Here is a 20,900-nt window from a genome sequence, read left to right on the forward strand (position 1 = left end):
CACATAACAACAACAAGAACAAAACATTCCTAGCATGAATCAAAACAAGAATGTAGGCCTACCTCAGGGGCCCTAGAAAAGCAGTTAGGCAATAGCATCATCAACCCCAACATGTGCAGCTCCTTATCAAATGTGTATTTTTGGATAAGTGTAACAGATTCTAATTCTATATAAATTTTGTCACGAGATTCTATCACAGTTTTGTCAGTTAACCTCATAAGCTCAGTTTACTTCCTTGTGCATTTTTTTATGTCCATCCATACACTTTGACACTGATTCCTCAAACATCGGTTCCACAACAATTTAAATTATAGAAAGATTAATAAAATCCTGATAGAAAAAAGAACAGCCTGCCCACAGAGACTTCTCACATTCCAATTCTCGTTAAAATATTAAAATTTAATTAATAACTTTTGAACATACAATATATTAAGGAAAGAGTAAAGGCATTCAAACAATGGATATAGATCTTAAACAATATTTACAAATTCTAAACTGCAAGTTGACTCTAAAGTCACAAATACTTTAAATATTTAATAGAATATAGTGTAAATTCTAATATAAACTAGACAAACTCAATCTGTTGGTTTTTTTCCAGTCATAACAGTCTAATCTTTACATATTATATACATTAGAATACTAAAAAGTTATAAAATTTTTTTTCTGTTACTATGCAAAGAAATGGAAAATACATCAGCTCTGTCTTACTGTACAATATTCCAATTGAACTTTCTGTAGTGGTCTGCAAAAATAAATGGCACTTTCACATGCAACAAGGCATAAAGTACAACTCTTTTCATTTGCAGTATTCCATCTGAGTGCAAAGTAAACTGCAATGCAAATGTCATTCAACCACAGAGTTGGAAATCAAATGTAAACTGTGGAAAGAGATTCTGACAAACTTTCTCAGATTGAAGTAATAATGAAAAGCATGTAAACTGATTTCCATACAGATCTGTAATTTTAAAAAATGAAAATACAGCACACTGAGGAGTTTGTTAGGATGGTATCAAAGCTACCTTGACAACACAATAATGGAGAGAAAGGTGATGATGCTGTGCCAGTTCTGAAGCCCAGCCATGCCAATGGGCTGCAGCATCTAAGATGCTTTCTACTGACAGTTTCCAAAAGTACTTCTGCCACTCAAAATTGCACATTAACAGTCAGACGGGTTTTCTAGACTTAATTATGCCATTGTGTATCCGTAGCTTCCACAGTGCAATGCCACAAGAAGCCTGTCTTTCAGGATTTCTTTACTTGGGTACTCAGGTAACTTGAGCATGTTGATACTGAAAAGAAAAAAAAAAAAAGTACACCACAGTTCAGCAAAAAAACACAAGAGTAAAGATTTCTGATTAAGACCCCTGAAGAGATCACATGTATGGAAGAAAGCAAGCCTGTGCATACTACAGCTTATAGTACCACTGAGCATTTGAATATGTTGTAGGAAATGATGTTGTTTTTTCACTTCAGTAAGTTGTAATACAATAACTTAACTTCGGTGTTCCTTTATTTATTTCACTACCTTTAAATAGCCAAATTCAAGTTGCAAACAATGTAACATCATTTGGAAAAAAAACCCATCACTTTCATGTTGGAGAGTGCATACTGCAGAAACTGTCAAAATTTTTTTGGACCTTTTAATTATTCTAAATGTTTGACTGTGTATGGTTGACTGTGACTGACAGGAAAAAGCCCTGGTTTTAAGATATTTTAATGAGCATAGTTAACATACCATGTGCTTGATGTTGGTAAAAGATTTGCAGTATATGGTACAGCAGCAATAGTAAAATTCTGCAACCCGCTGCCACCCATGATATGGGCAAAGCCACCATGAGGCACCCTGGAACTGAGAAAATATACAGAAATTAGAACAGTGCAATAATAAGGCAAAAAATTGTAACCTTTACACTGAAAAGTATCTCTTACTTAGGATAATTTGACAGGTACTAATACTTTTACTAAAGTTCCCTTTTTCTCAGTGATATCAAAATTCTCATTGTTTAAAAGCTTTTAATTACAAGACTGAGTAACACAATAGTCCACTTACAATAGGTATCATATTGTTTGACTGACATTTAAGATATTTCTGCTTGCAAGAAGGACTGCATGAGGTCTCCAAGGTCCCACCTCAGTCTCCTCTTCTCTAGGCTAAACAGACCAAGTGTCCTCAGCTGCTCCTCGGCATCCCTTCAAGGCCCTTCACCATTTTCATGGACCCTTTGGACGCTTTCTAACAGATTTATATCCTTCCTATACTGTGGCATTATCTCAGTTAAGACAAACATGTCTATTTATGTTTAAATTTTAAGCTACACCACAAAACAGTTTATTCTCTGATTACTATCTGTGGGACAAATGACCAAAGCGTCCTTGACATGTCTGTTCATTTACTACTTCAGACCAAATATCTCAAGCAACTAATGAAACCATTATATCAGTCACACTACAGCCCAGTGACAATCTATGGCAAAACTAGAACACACTAAAAAAATCACTAGCATCTTCGGGAATGCAATCTCACTTAATCATATTACTCTTTTTTTTTCCCTTCACCAACATATTATTCAAAGATTGCTCCAGGTGTAAATGGGCAATAGCCCATTGTTCACACTCCCTCTCTGTCATTCTAAACTAACAAATAGAATAAAATATTCAGATATTTTCATAATATCAACTTAAGCAGACATACACTACAAGATAACATCTTGCTAGCACAGCCCTTGCATCCAAAAAAAACCCCCCTTAAAACTCCACTATAATGAAAGGATAAAAGAAGTTGAATGCATTAGGACCATGCCACCCAGTAGGGAGAGGGTGATTATCCTTTCTCTGTATTTGTGGAGAAATATACAGCTCCAAGCTCCCCACTATAGGAGTGACAGGGACATAATGCAACAAGCTGAGTGAAGGGCCACAAAGATTGTAAGGGATTGGTGCACCCAACACAAGATAAAAGTGAGCTGGGACTGTTCAGCCTGGAGAAGTGAAAACTCAGAGTAATCTGATCAATGTGTATAAATACTTGAAGGGATAAATAAGATGAAGCAGTGGTCCCCAGTTACAGTACCGGAGGCAACAGGCACCAATTCAAGTCTAGGAAATTTCCATATAAATATAAGGAACACTTTTTTACTGTTAGGTGGTCAAACACTAGTACAAGTTGCCCAGAGAAGTTGAGAGGTCAGCATTCCAGGACACAGTCAAAACCTGTCTGGACAAGATCTTGAGCATCCAGCTGTGGCTGACCCTGCTCTGAATATCAGGTTGGATTAGACAATGAGCTTACATTAGTTGGTTAGAGCATGGTACTAATAATGCCAAGGTTGATCCCTGTAAGAGCCATTCACTTATGCTCTGATGACTTCACTGATGATCGTTGTGCGTCCCTTTCAACTCAGAATATCCTGGCAAAGTCTTTATCTCCAAAAGCCCCTTTCAATCTCAGCTATTTTGTGATTTTGTAGCTAGCAAAGAAAGAAACTGACAAAACAAAATAAACCTTCCAAAAATATGTAATAGCTGATAGGATTCTGGATTACAGGTAGCTATACTAAAAACAGTGTAAATCAAGTGACTGTAAAAGCCAGAAGCAAGTGTAACAGAAGTAAAGTTTCCACTCACAGTAAAACTACCTGGCAAAAATGCAAAAGCGTAATGGTTGCTGCTGCTGAATGTGAAGGAGCTGGGACACAACTCACAGTAATCCCTTTTAAATATACCTTTTAGAACTAGCTGAAGTATGCAACACATAAATCTGTATTGCCTAGCTTAACAACAGCAATGTTGAGCATACAATTCTAACACTGCTACACAACATAACCACTGTGGAGAGAAGTGCTGATTATTTGCAGCACATTATTTCTGACACAAACGGAATTGTGCTTACAGCAACAATCCAGAACAGTGGTAAAGATGGTACATCAGTACTCTTATACCATGGTTTTGGCTCACATTCCAATACAGTCCCGCCTCCCTTGCAACAACGTTTTTTTCTCCCCTCTGATAAACATCCCACATTCAAATCAGCAATAAAACAGAGACCTAACTGCTGAAAATTTCTTTCAGTCCACTATTCTAGAAGTTTTTCAATGTAACTTATTATAATGCTTTCCATATAACAGATCAAAATTTTAAAGCATGGCCAAGGCTTTGAACATTTAAAAGAAAGAGATTGCTGCCAACTTGTACCTCCAAGAATGAATTTTGTCTCCAAGAAAAACACTGCCAATATAGTAAAGAAAGCCTTCTAAATAGATGCAAAAAATATCACAATAGCTGTGTGCAAGAGCAATAATACAATTTCAAAGCTTGGGAAATTTCTATGTTTACATCCGAATCATGACTTTTCTACTTATTTTTCCACTGACAAGTTTTGCATAAATTTTCTTGGAATGAAAACACTGTAGAAGAGATTTTAAGCCTGTTTCTTTATGTTTTTTTATTCTTACGTGACAGCAGACACATGTATCTTTCATATTTAACAACTATGCTGATCTTTCCTTCAAAAAGCATAAGGATATTGCTTATTGCTCAGCAAAAAACACAGTCCCCAAAGAAGTGCTATACAATCTTTGCAGCGGTAGAATACAAATGATAAATGAATTTATCATTTAGAATCTATCAAGCTGTCAACACTTCCTTCCAACTGTTCACTATAAACCCAATCAGAAGTTGCCAGTGGAGAATTAACAATAGATTAGCCAAATATTATTTATAAATACCAAACAGATCAAGAGGGGGAAAAATAAGAAAAGCTTGTAGAATTGGCAATATCTTGTCAAGTAGCTGTTAGCTGAGAAAGAATAAATGGCATCATAAGTGAACTTTCAGATCCCCAATATGAGCCACAGAAACATTCAGGCATTTTCTTGAGTGTGCTAAGACCTCCAAATATCTTCAAACTTTGCTCATGACAATTACTATTAAAGATGTCTCAAAATCTGTATTAATGACAAATGCAGTGTTATCTCCACTGAAACCCAAAGCAAGACTTCGTAAGAAGAAAAAGAGAAAGAGATGTAAAAATGGGGCAAGAAGACAAAAGGCTAAGTTTAAGAAATATTTAGAGATGTCAGAGAAACACTGAAGACATAATCATAGATCTATTTTATTTAATTCACTAGATTAATTTCATAGTTTTTGACTGGAAAAAAAGAACAGTTCCACTTCACACACACACACAAAAAATCAAGTAAGTTAATGTACAGAAGAGATTAAAAGGAAACGGCGGGAAAAAAGACTTCTGAATGTAGCTTGCCAACCAGTACCCACAGAAACAAATTCTTCACTAAGGCCAGAAAAGCATCATAGTTTGCAATCAGGTGTACTTTTCATGTAAAATTTTACTTAAGATACCAGCCCGACTACTGCACTAGGCTCATATAAAAGTCAGCATCTAAATCTTCCATTTAAAAGAAAGTAGGACTGTCTGGGGGCTTATGTACAAAAATGCCATCTGTATATCACTATTAGAGGTAACTTTCAAAAGTTAAGTATTGATGGAAAAAATATATCTATTGTATTTCAAACACTGAAGGAAAAACAAAGGATTCCTCTTAGCTGATATAGAAAAACAAAATCCTAAGCAGATCATTTTTAAATTCCAGACCAGAGTTCTTACAGCCACACCAGAAATTTCTTTCCTGCTAACAAGAAGATGGGTAAGAACAAGACAGTAGGTGATTTGTGACCAAAACAAATGATGCTGATGCACTAACTAATCAGACAGTGTAACTGTTTACTTGATAGAAAGCACCCCTTAGAATCCAGTAGATTATCCCAAATGCCATGAAAGTACTGAATGCCACTTCTGTATCATTTGGAATGTTTTAAGAAGCATTTGAAACATGACCTTACATTTAAAGATCCTTATTTGCTGTCTATATTTAGAAATGGAACAGTCCACTAAAAATTAAAGACCAGCAGCTGGCATGCCAAATATGGGCAGTTACAACTTCAGGAATCATTTCTTCAGAGAACAAAAAGATCAATGTGCATACAACTAGCTTCTTAAATCATCCACAATCCTTAAAACTAAAGAAATTCATAATACATCAAGTGAGACTAGTAGTATTTGGAGACTGGGCCATTTGATGATACATCTGTGACTATGAAATTCCTTAATATAAAAGGTAGTTTTGATCATATTAATTTGTATTTTATCATTGCTTAACCACAAAACTTATACACAAAAGGTCAACCACTCTACTAATCCCAGAATATTAAGGGAACATCAAACTAAGAAGGTGCTGTGATCTCTGCCTGCTACCAGAAAAAGCCTGGATTGCACAACTCAGGTGTCACATTTATGTCTATGGATCCACCTTGTGAAATGTCTGTACCCACAAGCTCAGCAACTCACCCAGCTCACAGGGCCATTTATTGCTAAAACATTCCCTCACTGCCCCCAAACCATAAGGGAAATAAAAGTGATTTTCCCTAGAAAACAAATGGAATTTAGGACAGAAAACCTTTATAAAACAAACAGTCTTCCATAAGGTTACATCTTTACTTGACACACTGCACTAATGTTAAATTCAACTCAGCTTGAGGAGAAGGATATTCTGAGTACACCGACTGAAGTGCTACCTACTTATCTCATCTATTACAGCCTCAGCTGATTACTGGAAAAGCCAAGAGACACATAAATATGCAACAGGAACAAGAATATAAAGCTCAGTTTAATTCACTGTGGCTTTGTCAAGAACGGCCTGGACAGCAACAAAGGCCTCTTGCAGAGTGGTCAAGTATAATAAATATGTAATCAGTCATTTTGCAGGCAACAGAGACAGCAAAAGTATTAACACACACTTTGTCTACTTTGATCAACATATAGAACAACCAGTATGCAAAACAGTTTGCAGATGATCTTTTACGGTCTCTCAAGTCTCTTATTTCAGAGTAGCTAGACAATGTATTTGTTCTTACAGAAGAGTCTCTCACCTGCCAGTAACAAACTGTAATAGTAACACTCTCTCTTCCTGAGTTAGTTCTTCCACCACGTCCCAGAACCACTAAATGACAAAAAAGTTAATTTGTATTTTTCCAATAAATACTTGCAATACTTGAAAATATATATGAAAATATAAAACAATAAATGGAATATATGTGAGCTTGCTACTTAAATTATGGATTTTTTTGTACTGAATTCATACATGATTAAATTACTTAAATACAGTATAAAATAACCTCCACAAATTTCAGCCAAAATAAGCTTCCACAATCACACACAGATAATGACAACAACAAAACCACATTTTTTGGATTAAATAGTCTTCATTACTTAAAAAAAAGGAAATAAACAAATAAATAATTTTACCTGAATAACTTGGTCTCCTCTCTCATAGCCACTGGTGTATTCTGTATTTTTTAACCAGTCATTCACATCAATTTCTGGCATACCAGACAACAAAAGCTCCTTCAGGAGAAGCACATAGATTGTGATTAGTCCTCCTGACTGAACACTTATTTCAAAAGTTTATGCTATTTTAAGGAGTAATGTTTTAAGAAGTAGAAAGCTTACAGTGCTTTTTCAGTTTATTGCAAACTTATGGAACCCATAACTGAATTTTAATACATGAAGATTCTTGAATTCAAGTAACTTCATACAATCTGTTTAATTTAAGTATGCATTAGCAAGAGAGGAAAAATGTTGCCAAAGAATCTAAAGGAAAAAACCTCTGAGTCTTGCCATGACTTCAGAGAAAATTTGAGATGCGTTGGTTACAGAAGATCAAACCACCAACAAAAATTTACTGGAATTTGACTCTGTGACTCAGAAAAAATAAAGACAACAGGCAGCATCTCCTTACTCTTAAATGGTTTCTGTTCTCCTCAAGGAAAATATGCAAAGACTTAAAGGCCACAACATACTGATTCTGTACTGAAATTATAATTTAAGGCATTTATTACTGCCATGTTAAGTTTCAGGAAGATGGTAATCCTGAGTAACTAGAAAAAGCAGGAATACACGTAATGAGATCCTGATAGATGCTCAGGAAGCAAAGACAATGTGAAAGATAAATATTTATTCTGTGGTTACTGAGCATTGTTTCTACATCATTTATACTGCTGATGAAGTATGCTGAACACAGTGTTTAATAAAACATAGGCATTTCTGCTTACCAGTTCATATTCATCAAAAAGTTGTATCAAAGATGGTGGAATGAACATATGGAAGCCCTGTAAAAAGGCATTTATCTGAGGCTGAATGGCTCTGGTCATTCTGAGCTCTGTCACAAGCTGCACATACTCAGCCTGCAACGTAGAAAACAATATTAAGATAGACCCCAGCAAAACCACACAGCACTCAAACTCACACACACAAATGCAGTCCTCAATGTATTACAAATTCCTTCCACTGTAAGGTAGTAAGAGTCCATTTGCATTTTCACATGGAAGCAACCCAAAATAAGCCCCTTCTGCTCTTCCACCTTCCCTCCTAAGACAATTCCAAAACACAAGTGTTTGAATTGTCACATAAACCAGTCAAAAAACAGGGACTCAGACTAAGATAAAGGAAGTAAATAAAACTTAATTTGCCATGCCCACATCTAATACAACCTCCATTAAGCTCAACTAAGGGCATAAACACATCAATGTTTGTAAGCAAAAATACTCTATTTAAGCAAACTGATATTACTCAGGATAAAGGGCTAACTTCTGAAGGAATATTTGTGAGTAAAAAAGCTGCCTTGTTTTCCTCCTGGCTCTGGAAGCTTAGAATAATACACAATAAACCCTGCAAAGGTAATCAGTCTTAATAAGAATTTCAAAATTTTTAAGAAAGTCTTGAAAAATCTCATTAGTTTTTAAAAAAGAAAAACACCAGAAAACGATTTCCGCCATAGCCAGGGAATAGACTATAACATGCTTTAGAGATCTGGGGGCTCCTTTCCCTTTAAAAGATGCCAGTCAGAAAAGGAATCCACTAGAACTTTGCTTTTGTTGAGAACACAAAAGCATAGGAGGCGTAAATGGAAGAAGGCTTTTAGAAGGAGAGAAGTGCCTTTTAGAAGGGAAAAGTGCCTACATTAAAATTCTATATACGTCTCATCTACCCAGACCAAATTACACAAGTTTTATAAAGTTTCTTTAGTCAAGAAAATAGTTTTGTACTTGAAAACAAAATTTATTCCTAGATTATTTAAGGCACTCTGTTTAAAGAAATGCTTTGACTTCATAATCATGACTTTTAATAAGAAAATCACGAAATAAATCTCCCAATTAAACCATCTCAACTATCAGCTTCCTTCAAGAAAACAATCTTATGAAAATACTACTTTGATTTTAAATTTTAAAATACTTCAGCCTAAACTTTTAGGTTCTGAACCTGCACAAAAGCAACCAAGCATTTTTTCTTTCTTTCCTTTCAGAAAAAGAAAATGAAGTATGAAACATTTCAAAACAGAAGGATATTTTTAATGGCAGCTCCTTACATTCACAGATGCACAGAGAGGATGTTTTCTTTGCAGTTAAAAGATACCTTTAAATGCATGATCACCATTTTATTGGATGGACAGAACCATTAATTTGTGAAGTGCTCTGACGAAGAGGAACATGACCTAATAATACCTTCAACTGCTCCCAAAAATCTAATTTCAATCTAGTAATCTCCCCAGGTTACTTCTACTATCAGTGGAGCTGAAGACACCTCCCTTCTCTGAGGGCTGAGGGGCAGCCAAAGGAGATTAACTGCACTAGACAAAAGTCAGTCTGCGAATACAGAAGAGATCAGAAAATTTTGCAATACCAAGATTCAAATTAATGTTGATCCTGGTTGTCTTCAATGATCAGAAATGCATGTTTTACACCTCTTAAACTGTTCTTATGTAAACTAGGCTACCCAGAAAAACAGGGTTGTGGAAAGAAAAATTCACAACCTTATTTTGAAAAATCATTTTTTAAAAAAAAAAAAAGATTACTTATTTTATGCATGACAAAAATACTACATTGAACGCTTTAAGTATGAGAGAAAGCAGTTGCTGCACTTTAGCTGTAACAAGAAACGTTTAAAATCGCCTGGAACAGCCAAGCATCCTGGCTATCAGCACTGGCGCAGGATGAAAGATCTGTAGCACAGAATTTACATAATACATGTCAGTAAACAACCTGGTCAATTTGTTTTGCTTTCTGTGCACTTCATTTACATTTTACTCCCCTCTGAAGCCTTAGGTGCACATTACAAAACAGAAATACCTACATCATTTCAGATCTACCTATGCATTCCCACATAGTACATGAAGTTATGATCTAGCCTTCTTTAAGGAAGGGAGGTTTGATTGAACACACCTTAGACAGGCATCACAAATATAATGACAAGTCTAGTTTGGGTGAGGGGTTGTTCTGTATTTTACTTTGAGGTAAATAAAGCAGAGATCATGCTTCCTCGATTTCACAATCCCATATACTGTGAGACAAGGATCAATGGTTATGATGATTTTCACATTCAGAGAGCAGCTCCATTTTAAAGCTGCCTGAGAAAAAAAATACCTACTATTTTACTGCCAAACAGAATGGCCAGCTCATAGACAGGTTCAGGAAGGACAGAGAAAGCCATAGGATTGTGGAGATCTGCACCATTCTTTAAAATAACATAGTCAGACTTTGACTAGGCCTAATTTTATTTTTTTCCTAAAAAGTCTAAAGCTGCAAAATGATACACAGCAAAGAGCAAAGATAAATTCAGGACAAAGCCTGACTTTTCCCTTTGAAGTCTCTCCATTACCATGAAAAAAGGCACTTGAACCAAGCTATAACTGTATTTCAGCTGGGCTACATGGACATAGCAATTGTGAGACATGAATAGTTGCATCATCTAATTGTCCCACAACCATTCACCTATTACACAGTTTATATAAAAAAAGAAAATTACCCCATTCAAAGAAATAACATTTTACAAATAGCTCTTACTACTAGTGCATTTACTCCGTTTCAGTTTTCAATGAGAGAAAGAGACTGTTTGGGTGGTTTCTGTGCAGGGAGGGGCAAGGGTATGTTTTATTTTGGTTTTGGCTTGGGGGATTTTTTTGTGTATGTGTTTGTTGTTTGGGTTTTTTACGGGATAAAGATTCATTCATAATTTAATTTTAACAAGTAATCTGCTAGTGTGCATACACAGCAAATTCTTCTAGAAGCTGAATTTTCTTCTCCCAGAGGTATAATAAATACAATGAGTTTTAAACAGTGATCTATTACTCCTTGAGTAAAGGTGGGAAAAAAAAGAAGCTATCACTTGCAGGAGAAAAAGAGATTTTTTTTATAAAGTAGGCACATTCCTATTTAAATAGATAGAACAACTAAGCTAAAACATACTGCAAAACTATGTCACATTAAATAAACTGGAAAAAAATCCCCCAAAGCCACTAAAATACACACCTCCAACTTGCAACAACTTGGCCACTGTCAATAACTGTGCCAGTGAAAAAAACAGTGCCATCTTACAGATGTTTTTTGAATTCACATTTTGCAACTTCAAATTCAAAAAACGCGTTAATATTAATAGTTTCAAAGCTACCACCAGAGTCACCTCTTTCTTACCACCCTTCAAATTAAAGCTACACAAAACTCTAGTCCCCTTCTGCTGTGCTGACAAAGGCTCGATAGGATAGAATGGAGACATCTCCTCTACATGTTTGCAATCACCCTTTTTAGACTGTGCCCCAGCTCTAAAGTTAAGAGGGCAAATTAAGCTGCTAACAGGTAGTACCCTCATGTGGGCAAACTTTTAATTTTATGCTAAATGAAAATGAGTTTTAAATAGTTGTTATGAAACTACATTTTATGTTAAATACATCTTTTTTATATACTGAGAAGATAAGACTGACCAGATAGAAGAATCAACATCCTTGCTTTCTCTAACTGATAATAAAGAAACTAAGCATCCACTACCTTCACAACTAGACTTGTTTTACCATCTGTATTTCTTTCACAAATTACTGTATTGCAGGAATCAGTGCAGAATCAGGCTAATAACATGTATTCCTGCTATTGGAATGACACTCTGCCTAAATGAAAATGAGGACTAAGGCTGCAAGACTCCAATGCCAATTGCTCCAACACAAACTGCAATGTCCTTGCAACAAAGGCTGACACCCAGCGGCTGCTCCCCAGCGCAGCAGCTGCCAACACCACTTCTGAAGAATGCTTACTGAGCACTAAGAACAGGCTCGGCCAGCCCAACACAAATGAAAATCAGGACACAAAGCAGACATCAGGACCAAGAGTCAGCGTTACAAAAAACTGCAGGTATACCCGTGACATTCCTGCAGTTACTCAGAACTGTTCAGTCAGTAACTGCAGGATTCAATTAGACTTGTGTTTATCATAATTTCTAGATGATTTTCAAAATCTGGCTGTGTCTTCCCATATTTCTTTTTCCTGAATAAATGCTGCAGAGGAATTGAGGGCTCTCAACCTGTTACTATTAAAGTAAACTTAAAAAGTAGGTTATTTCCATATACACCAAGTGACTTGCAAAGGGGTGAAAAAGCTCCTGCAGACTTTTACTCTGTGTATTATCTGCATATTAATTAGAGCAACCTAGTGCTATTGCCTGGCCTAGTAGGTAGCACACTTTGCAACATTACCATTAATTTTATATTTAGCAATGGCTACTGTTCTACTTTCTTGGTATATATACCTAAGATATAAATTTAGGAATATTTGTAACATTTAAAATAAATCCTTCATTTAAATTGATCCTTTTTCCCTTCCAGAGTTCTGTCAGAAAGAAGAATCTCTAATCTGAACTCTTTTAAAGATTTTAAGTAGTACTATTTCTGTAACATGCTAACCTAGAAAAAGGGGGAAGAGTGCTGGCAACTGTGATTTTTTTTTTGTTTCTTCAAAACAGGTATACTATTCATCCTTCCAGTTACTCAGAAAGTCAATCCATTGGCTTTTCCTATCTGAATAAACTTCTGAATAAACCTGCATACTCACCTTGTTTTCCTGTGTAACAAGTATACTTGCACCCCCTGGCTTCAATGGCACTTCTTCCATTGCTCCAAACACATCAGTCTCAACAGAGAATGTCAGCTCTAAACCCAGATCACTGATATCATTATCTAAAATCCACTGCAAGTTCTTTGCATACTCTGGATCAATAGATGCTACATCCTGATAATTTACAGGTATGCCTAGGAAAAAAAACAAATGAAGAGACAAAACTGCTCAAATAAATACAATAAAGCAAAAAGTGTTCTGACTTAATACGTGGTAGAAGATTGCCCTCTAGAGAGAAACCAGAATAATGCAGTAATAGGAAAAGGGGAAAAGGGATGCACTGTTGCTAACTGTGCAAGCTGTATTTTTAAAATACTACAGAATCAAGTTTCCTCTGTATGTTTTTCCTCCTAGTGAAGCAAATGACATACCACTCAGGCAAAACCAATTTGCACACTTTCAGTTCACTAATGGATTTCAGTAAAAGCATCTACTCATTCTGGACACAAAACGTTAAATGTTTCCTACAAAGTCTTAAAGTTTTCTACCTAAATTTTGGAAATGTAAATACCATGTTTCTCTGTAACAGTATCTTTTCCCCAGAGCATTACTTAGGGGGGCATGGGAGGAGACAATCTTCCTGTATCCAGAAAACTCTACTACTCTTCAGTGTTCTTCTTTTTACTCATATTTGAAATGAGATCTATTACACAGTTAAAAATTATTATTATTATAGGAATTTTACATTTCAAACTGAACTTGCAAGTCGCTTAGAAGCATTAAAAGCAGAATTTCTAGAAGTCTGACTTTCATCCAGGTACAGAAGGTGCCTATTTACAAACCCTTCACAGGCATGGCCCTCAAGCACATTTGAGCAAATGGGCCCAGAACAAAGTGACCCTAGTTTATGCAAGAGAGATACCCTCTTCACAAGAAAGCAGACCTTGATTATTTGAACTCTGGCATGATAGATACTTCAACTCTACCAAGACAGATACAATATCTGGGAAAAGGGGCAGGGGGTAAGGGTAGCAGTAGGTTCAGAGAAAAGCAAGCTATTGAGAAGTACTGTCCCTGCTTCAGCATCTTCCATGCATTGTGCAGTGTCATAAGGGTGCCCAGTAGTAGAAGCCTCAGCACACTACGAACTGTGGATGCGGTACCCCAGAGAAACACAAAATTCAAAGGTTACCAGCCACTGCAAAACATCCAAGTGTAAAACATGTTATAGTATTTCCCTGGAAGAGCTGAGAAGCTGAAATACAGTGTACACTGCTGTAAGGCATTGTTTTTCAAATAAAATCAAGCAACACTGCAGTTTAAAGAGAGGGATAGATAACTTACTAATTAAATATCACTGTCATCTCTCTCAAAATAAAAAATCCAACAGCTGTCTAGTAGTTTCCAGAGGACTTTCACTTTTGCCAACTAGCAAGCACGTGTGCATTTGACACACGAAACGTGGAAATAATGATGGCTCCGAGGGATATACGCAAAATATGGGAAAAGAAGACTGGAAAGTAGGAATCAGAAACTGCTTTAGAGAAGAAACTCAACAAGTGTTATGATGAGAATATGCTCATAGTCAGCATGTTGTGAGACCAATTCATTAAGCTCAGTCATTTGGTTGACAGATATTTTATCAGTGAATAGACTCAAGCAGGCAGTTATAAAAAATTCCATCAGATTTATCATGACAAAATTTGAATCCCACAAAACACTATGTATCTTTCTCTTGTATACCCTTGAGTAGTTTGAAAAGGAAGAGAAATCTATCTTAGCATAATTGTGAGAGGCAGATATTTCAGTGCAACACTGAACTTCAAAGATATAGTACAGGTAAGCTCTGAGACAAGCTCATTAATTATTCAAGTTTTTAAGGCCTCCAGTTCAAAATACACTGACCCAGAAATTATTTTGCACTTTTTTAATGCCACTTCAAGGAGTACTTTCTATTATAGAGTGGAATGTAAGAATAGATAGAACAGTTAAGAATTCATCGGCTATCTGTAAGCTGGAGGTGGAAGTTTCCTTTTACAAAGCAGAAAGTAACTGTATCTATAAAGAAATACAAATTAACTGGAAAACAGCACTAGAAAAAACATCTGCTCCTCCCCTGTTTGAGCAGAAGGCTGATAGATAAGAAGTGTGAGAAAAATAAACCTAAAAGGTCTTACTAATTTCTGACTGTGTCTCTCTCTGTGCTACATCAGGAATAGAGTGCAGCCTCAATAAACATGCAGACCTATGGAACAATGTTTGGTTTCACAGCACACACACACAAAAAAAAAAATCATGCACACTACATATCTAATACTTTATAAAGCCCACTAGTTGTGTGTTAGCTGTCATCACATAAGTTAATGATCTTTCCTCACCTACCAGATATTGCTGCAGGAAGATCTCAACTCACCACAGTGGAAAAAGGTAATGCAGCCACCTGGGTCTCAAAGAAATGCAAGAACATTTGTTCATACAGGTTTCAGCTTCTAATTAAAGCACTTCCACACCGTGTCTGTTGACTAAAAAGAGGAGTTCCTCTCTGAAAGAGATTCACAGTGTTTCTCAGATACAGAAGGGCACACAACCGGTGGTTTCAGTGCCATCAGCTGCAGAAAACAAGGATCTCAGTGCAAGGTGAGAAACCGAAGGAATGGAAACAGTCTCAGCCTGCAAGAGATTTCATACTCCTTTACTTAAGGCATGACAAGCAGCTGAAGGGAATTTCTATGTCTATAACCAGATAACTTGTATTTGGCATGAACAAGAGCTAGCAAAAAGAAATCCATTCAGGAGCACCCACTACTGCACAACTCTGATTCCTTAGGAAGACAGGAGATGTGCAAAGCTGATGGAAAAGGCCTTGGAAAGGTTTAAATAAATCACAGTAATTGAGGTAGAAAACAATTTGACCTTAAACAAGTTGAATGTGTATAAACCTCTAGAAAGTTCCAGGATGCCTGTAAAATACAATGTTGGAATGACAAGACCTTACTAAGACCAGCTAGACCTTATTAACAGAGACTAATGACTGCTGCTTGGTTTGCAATAGTTACTCAAGTAAAGTAAAAAAAAAGGAAAAAAGTAATAGGTCATCTTGTCAATTCAGAAACCAACAAATCAAGCATATCATCACAAGCCAAAACTAGTAAGGAACCCAAAATTAGCAGTCATTTCCAAAAGAGATGGTAAGAGCAACATTTCACTATTTTCAAGGTAACACAGAACAGCAGAAAAGTAAAATTTTCTTTTTTTGTGAATACATCATAAGGTAATCAGCCTGTGAGTGTTATTCATAGCAATGAAAGCAGCATGGCCAGCAGGTCAAAGGCAATGATTCTGCCCTTCTACCTCACACTCATGAGACCCGATCTGGAGTACTGCATCCAGCCCTGGGGCCCCAACGTAAGAAGGACACAGACCTGTTGGAGCAAGTGCTGATGAGGCTACAACGATGATTAGATGGCTGGAGCACCTCTCCTATGAAGACTGAAGGCTGAGACAGTTGCACTTGTTTCAGCCGGGAGAAGAGAAAGCTCCAGTGAGACCTTCAAGCAGCCTTCCAGTACCAGAAGCCAGCCTACAAAAGAGCTGGAGAGGGACTTTTTATACAGGCAAGTAGTGACAGGACATGGGGGAATGGTTTAAATCTGAAAGACAGTAAGTTTTGACTAGATATTAGGAAGAACTGTGGGGGTGATGAGGCACTGAACGAGTTGTCCAGAGAAGCTGTGGATGCCTCGTCCCTGGAAGTGTTCCAAGACCAAGCCATACAGGGTTTTGGGCAACCTGGTCTAAAGAAAGGTGTCCCTGCCCAAAGTGTCCAAGATCCCTTCAAAGTCAAATCATTCACGATTCTTCCACTCCGTCTTGATGTCAGAGGCCAAGGCTTAAGTTAGCACCAAACTGTGCACTGTGCCATGCAATGATACCTCTACTTTAGAACCACTTTCCTGTGTGAAGACCAATGACTATGGGAGCCTGATGAAGCATTGCCAACACAGTGCTGCTGCAGACAGGCAGTGCTCCACTGGCTCTTGCCCAGCACAGTCACTCTCCTGCCACAGAAAGCAGTACTGAAGGAGAGAAGCAAAATATGCTTCTCTGTGAAGAAGATCTTGACAAACATGACTGACCTGCACCTTCAATGAACTGCAAGTGTTCTCTGAACACTTTCAGGAAAGATAAACAGTAAACTTGAAGTTAAGAGGTCATCTGTCCTGGACTCAGCAAATATCACAGGAAGACTGTAGGTAGACAAAATGATTATAGAAAACCATCAAGCTCTCTTATACTTCCAAAGAAGATTAGTGATCAAACACAAAGGAAATTCTGCATCCAACAGAAAATAAATTTATGTACTTGGAGGAGTAACAACAATGCACAGGGAATCACATCTTCTTTCAAGAGAAGTTTTTTCATGACAATGCAGAAGAGGGGCACCTTGTTCAGCAATCAAGAGGCACAAGGCTCTTAAAGAAGAGCAGAGAAGAGCCCTAGACTACAGACACCACCAGGTAACAGAGATTATAATCTACTAAAACAGTTACATTTCTATAAAAACGTCTGTCCAATTCTCTTGAATGCTACAGTAAAAGCATATGAATTAACATCTCTTATTAAAGAGACAGGATGAACCTGGATTAGCTTTGAAACCCTATCTTGGGAAATTAGTATTAGTAATTGTTGGAGTAGGTAGACAGAGAAGTTTTCAACAGCAGGGCTTCACCTTTTTAAAAACCACTGCACAAGTGAAGAACAACAGACATAATCAAGAATGCCTGATAGATTTTTGCCAGAATTCACAAACATTCTCAGCTTTGTCTGTCTTAAGTTAACTAAGTAACAATTATTCTCATTTCTCAACAGTAACACTACTCAGAAGAGCAAATTAATCTCACAATTATGATGCAAAGAATTGTGACTCTGATGTACATAAAAGACTACCAAGATACTAATTTCCAAGGCTTTTTCACTTTTAACATACACACAAAAGTAAAAAAGGAAAAGGTTTACTACTCAGACAACTGTTATGAACTAATAAGCAGGATTTTAACAAAATCATACCAAGAATGTGTTTGTAGAATGACCTTGTGAAGTAGATGTTCACCAGCTGCCTGTGATTCAGAGCCAGCCCCAGGATCTGGCCTGCGAAACGGAAGTAGTTCAAATGATCTGGATTTACAGAAGAGTTGCTGTTCGGCTGGAAAGTTGTTCCTGTAAAACAAAAATATTACCATGTTCCATTACATCTTTTTTAATTAAACTTTTCTTTATCAAGCATCTGAAAACACTGCAAGAGTTTTATCTAGGAGTTTTGGAAGTCTGTTTGGGGTTTTTTGTTTACACAAGAAAGATGTCAGGAAGAAATATCTAAGAATGTAATGACATCTTATTACAATGATACTGCTTAGCCACTCTCCAAGGCACTGTTCTGAAATAATTATGATCAACAAAAGGGTAATTACCAACTGCTAAATTTGGTCCTCCATCTTGCTGTATTGCTATATACATGTTTTACTCACTCTAATGGGCTTTGCTTCTATAAACTTGTGACCATGTTTAAAGGAAGGACGAGAATATATCTACTTCCTTTCACCTGTCTCCAAACAGATGCAGGCAGGAGACAGTCCTGGCCTAATCTCCTTGGAGATGACTACTTTGAACAGGCAGACCTGAACCTCTCCTTTTAGCTTTCATAAAATAATCTGTACCTCTAAACAGATTTTTTGGATGATAAAAATGCTGTTATAAAAATGATACCCTAAACTTTGAAAAAAAAAAAAAAGGGCAGAGACATACCATCAGCTGACTGGGTAAATAAGGCATAATCTGGGTTAACTATTTCACTGGATAAGATATCAAACCATTCACGCACCACACCCTGTCCCTGCATGTCAAGAGAATAAAACGTATTAGTACACAAAACTTTCACTCAATAGTTATGCTGAGTAACCACATATTTCTTTTAAAGTAATTTTATAGTAGGCTTTAGTTCAAAACCACACTTGTGAATGAGAATTAATATTTATATATGAAAATGCCATAAAAAAACCCATGCACTTTTACTCACCATGCCTTCTTCTCCATGAAATCTCACAGCAATCCCCTGCTTTAATTTTGCACAGTTTGCTTTAGACACAACTTCACAGCTACTCCTAAAAATAGAATCTAAATACAAAATACCAATTAATTTTTTTCATCTTCATTCATTATCTTTCAAGGACACACTAATTCCATTTAGAACACAATACCTCTGTGAACCAGCAGTATGTCATTTTCATTGACAGGCCTGTGCACCATGTCTGAATCTGGCTGTCCAGCGTGCAGATGTTCATAGAACCATTCACAGCGATCTTTAAAGGGCTACAAAACAAGGTGCAAACCATATTACACACATGCATTCCCCTGAATAATTTCTCTCCATAAGCAAATGGTTAGGCATAATTTTCAATTCATTTTTGAGATGTGCAGAGTTGTCCCAATATGCTGTACAGTATTTTGGGAAGAAGAAAGGACTACACATATGCTTGAGTGCTTGCAGAAGTTGAGTCTGCAGAAACACTGGACCAGCTATCCAGAAACAGCTATTGGAGCTTTCCACAGAAGAGAAAAACAGCACAAAACTTTTTATATTAGGGTTAGGGGAGAGCATGAAGGAACTTATATAAAAAAAAAGTCACTGGCTTCTGTAAAACTGCTGATTATCAACCACAGCTGAGCACAGAAGCACAAGTGGTATGAACCAGCCCTATTTGCAGTAAGGTTTATTAGCAGTATAAAACAGCCCAAAGGAACCAGAAACCTTACAAAGCAATTCCTAGGTGAGAAGGTTCTAACTTGTTTGACTCCGTGTTTATTGACATTTTGCAGCTCTTTGGAGACATATGACACAAGAATGGCCTTTCTCATCCCCTGCAATTCACCACACATGAGTTGATCTAACAAACAGGGTATCAGTTCTTCGGGTCTCCTCCTTATTCATAGGTATCGAGTTTCAAAAACACACATTTCAATGAAAGAATGGAAAAACAATACACCTACACCATGTCCCAAAAATAAAACTGGATTAACAAAAGCAATTTATCTTTAAAAATAAAAGCACAGTATGGTTCACGACTAAGGAAATAAAGCTGTTGGAACAGACAACAAGATGACAATGTTTCACTAAAGAAGCTCACACTAACTATGACCAATCAAGTAATAGTGACTTATTTAACCTCTGCTTTGTCTCAAAATATGTGTCATTTAGGGGAAAGTAAAGCACTTTAAAGTTCAATCTATTAGATGTGCACAAATAGATTTAAAAACAGAAATTTCACTCTTTATTGAAAGCTGGACTTGTAAGACATGTCCAACACTGGTTATCTCAAGTGGACTTACCTATGTATTTTAGAGAATTATGAATACAGAAATCTGGCTGCCATGTCTGTTTAATATGATCTTTTCACATTACAGATTCAGAAGCACTAGAGACCATGTTTAGTTCTTTAATCTTGCTCAAATGCTTTTTCTTTAAATATTATTTTTAAAAATCCTTTGTATATTCACAGAAGTTGTAACTAAGTACCTCCTGGCATTTACCTGAGCTTTTATGATGTGCATAAATCTGGACATTAGTTCAGGACACTCCAGAAGAAAATGAAAGTGATCAAAAATTATTTTGGGATTTCTGAAAGAAAAATAGGTTAAAGCCTGTTAGAGATTTAATAATATTGCTTCATGATGCAAAAATTCTACATAAAGAAACCATGCAATTAATCATATAGACAAGTTTCAAGATATTCTTCTATTTTATCACTTTTTCCTAACTCTTGTTTCCAAACAACTTGTACTACCACCTCATCTGTTAAACATGGGAGGATTAGAAGCAGCTCCCTACATAGGAAGGTGATAAACCTGGCAGTCCCAGAGAAACTTCAGAAACAGCCAACTGTACAAAGATGGTTTAG

General features: G+C 36.6%; 1 protein-coding gene across 3 annotated transcripts in view; it reads right to left on the reverse strand.

Moving 5' to 3' along the window:
* Nucleotides 1-378: 378 nt before the first annotated feature.
* Nucleotides 379-20,900, reverse strand: part of HACE1 (HECT domain and ankyrin repeat containing E3 ubiquitin protein ligase 1) — a 52,235-nt gene continuing 31,713 nt past the window's right edge. For all 3 annotated transcript variants that reach the window (XM_063389713.1, XM_063389714.1, XM_063389716.1), the window contains 11 exons: nucleotides 20,533-20,620; nucleotides 19,203-19,314; nucleotides 19,022-19,119; nucleotides 18,751-18,838; nucleotides 18,016-18,165; nucleotides 12,946-13,142; nucleotides 8,128-8,259; nucleotides 7,322-7,420; nucleotides 6,946-7,016; nucleotides 1,736-1,849; nucleotides 379-1,289 (listed from right to left, as the gene is read on the reverse strand). In XM_063389713.1, coding sequence (XP_063245783.1) covers nucleotides 1,187-1,289; nucleotides 1,736-1,849; nucleotides 6,946-7,016; nucleotides 7,322-7,420; nucleotides 8,128-8,259; nucleotides 12,946-13,142; nucleotides 18,016-18,165; nucleotides 18,751-18,838; nucleotides 19,022-19,119; nucleotides 19,203-19,314; nucleotides 20,533-20,620 — 1,252 coding nt within the window. In that variant the 3' untranslated portion in view covers nucleotides 379-1,186. The remainder of the gene's footprint in view (nucleotides 1,290-1,735; nucleotides 1,850-6,945; nucleotides 7,017-7,321; nucleotides 7,421-8,127; nucleotides 8,260-12,945; nucleotides 13,143-18,015; nucleotides 18,166-18,750; nucleotides 18,839-19,021; nucleotides 19,120-19,202; nucleotides 19,315-20,532; nucleotides 20,621-20,900) is intronic.

The sequence above is a fragment of the Prinia subflava genome, chromosome 2 (assembly GCF_021018805.1).
Source record: "Prinia subflava isolate CZ2003 ecotype Zambia chromosome 2, Cam_Psub_1.2, whole genome shotgun sequence".
Lineage (NCBI taxonomy): Eukaryota > Metazoa > Chordata > Aves > Passeriformes > Cisticolidae > Prinia > Prinia subflava.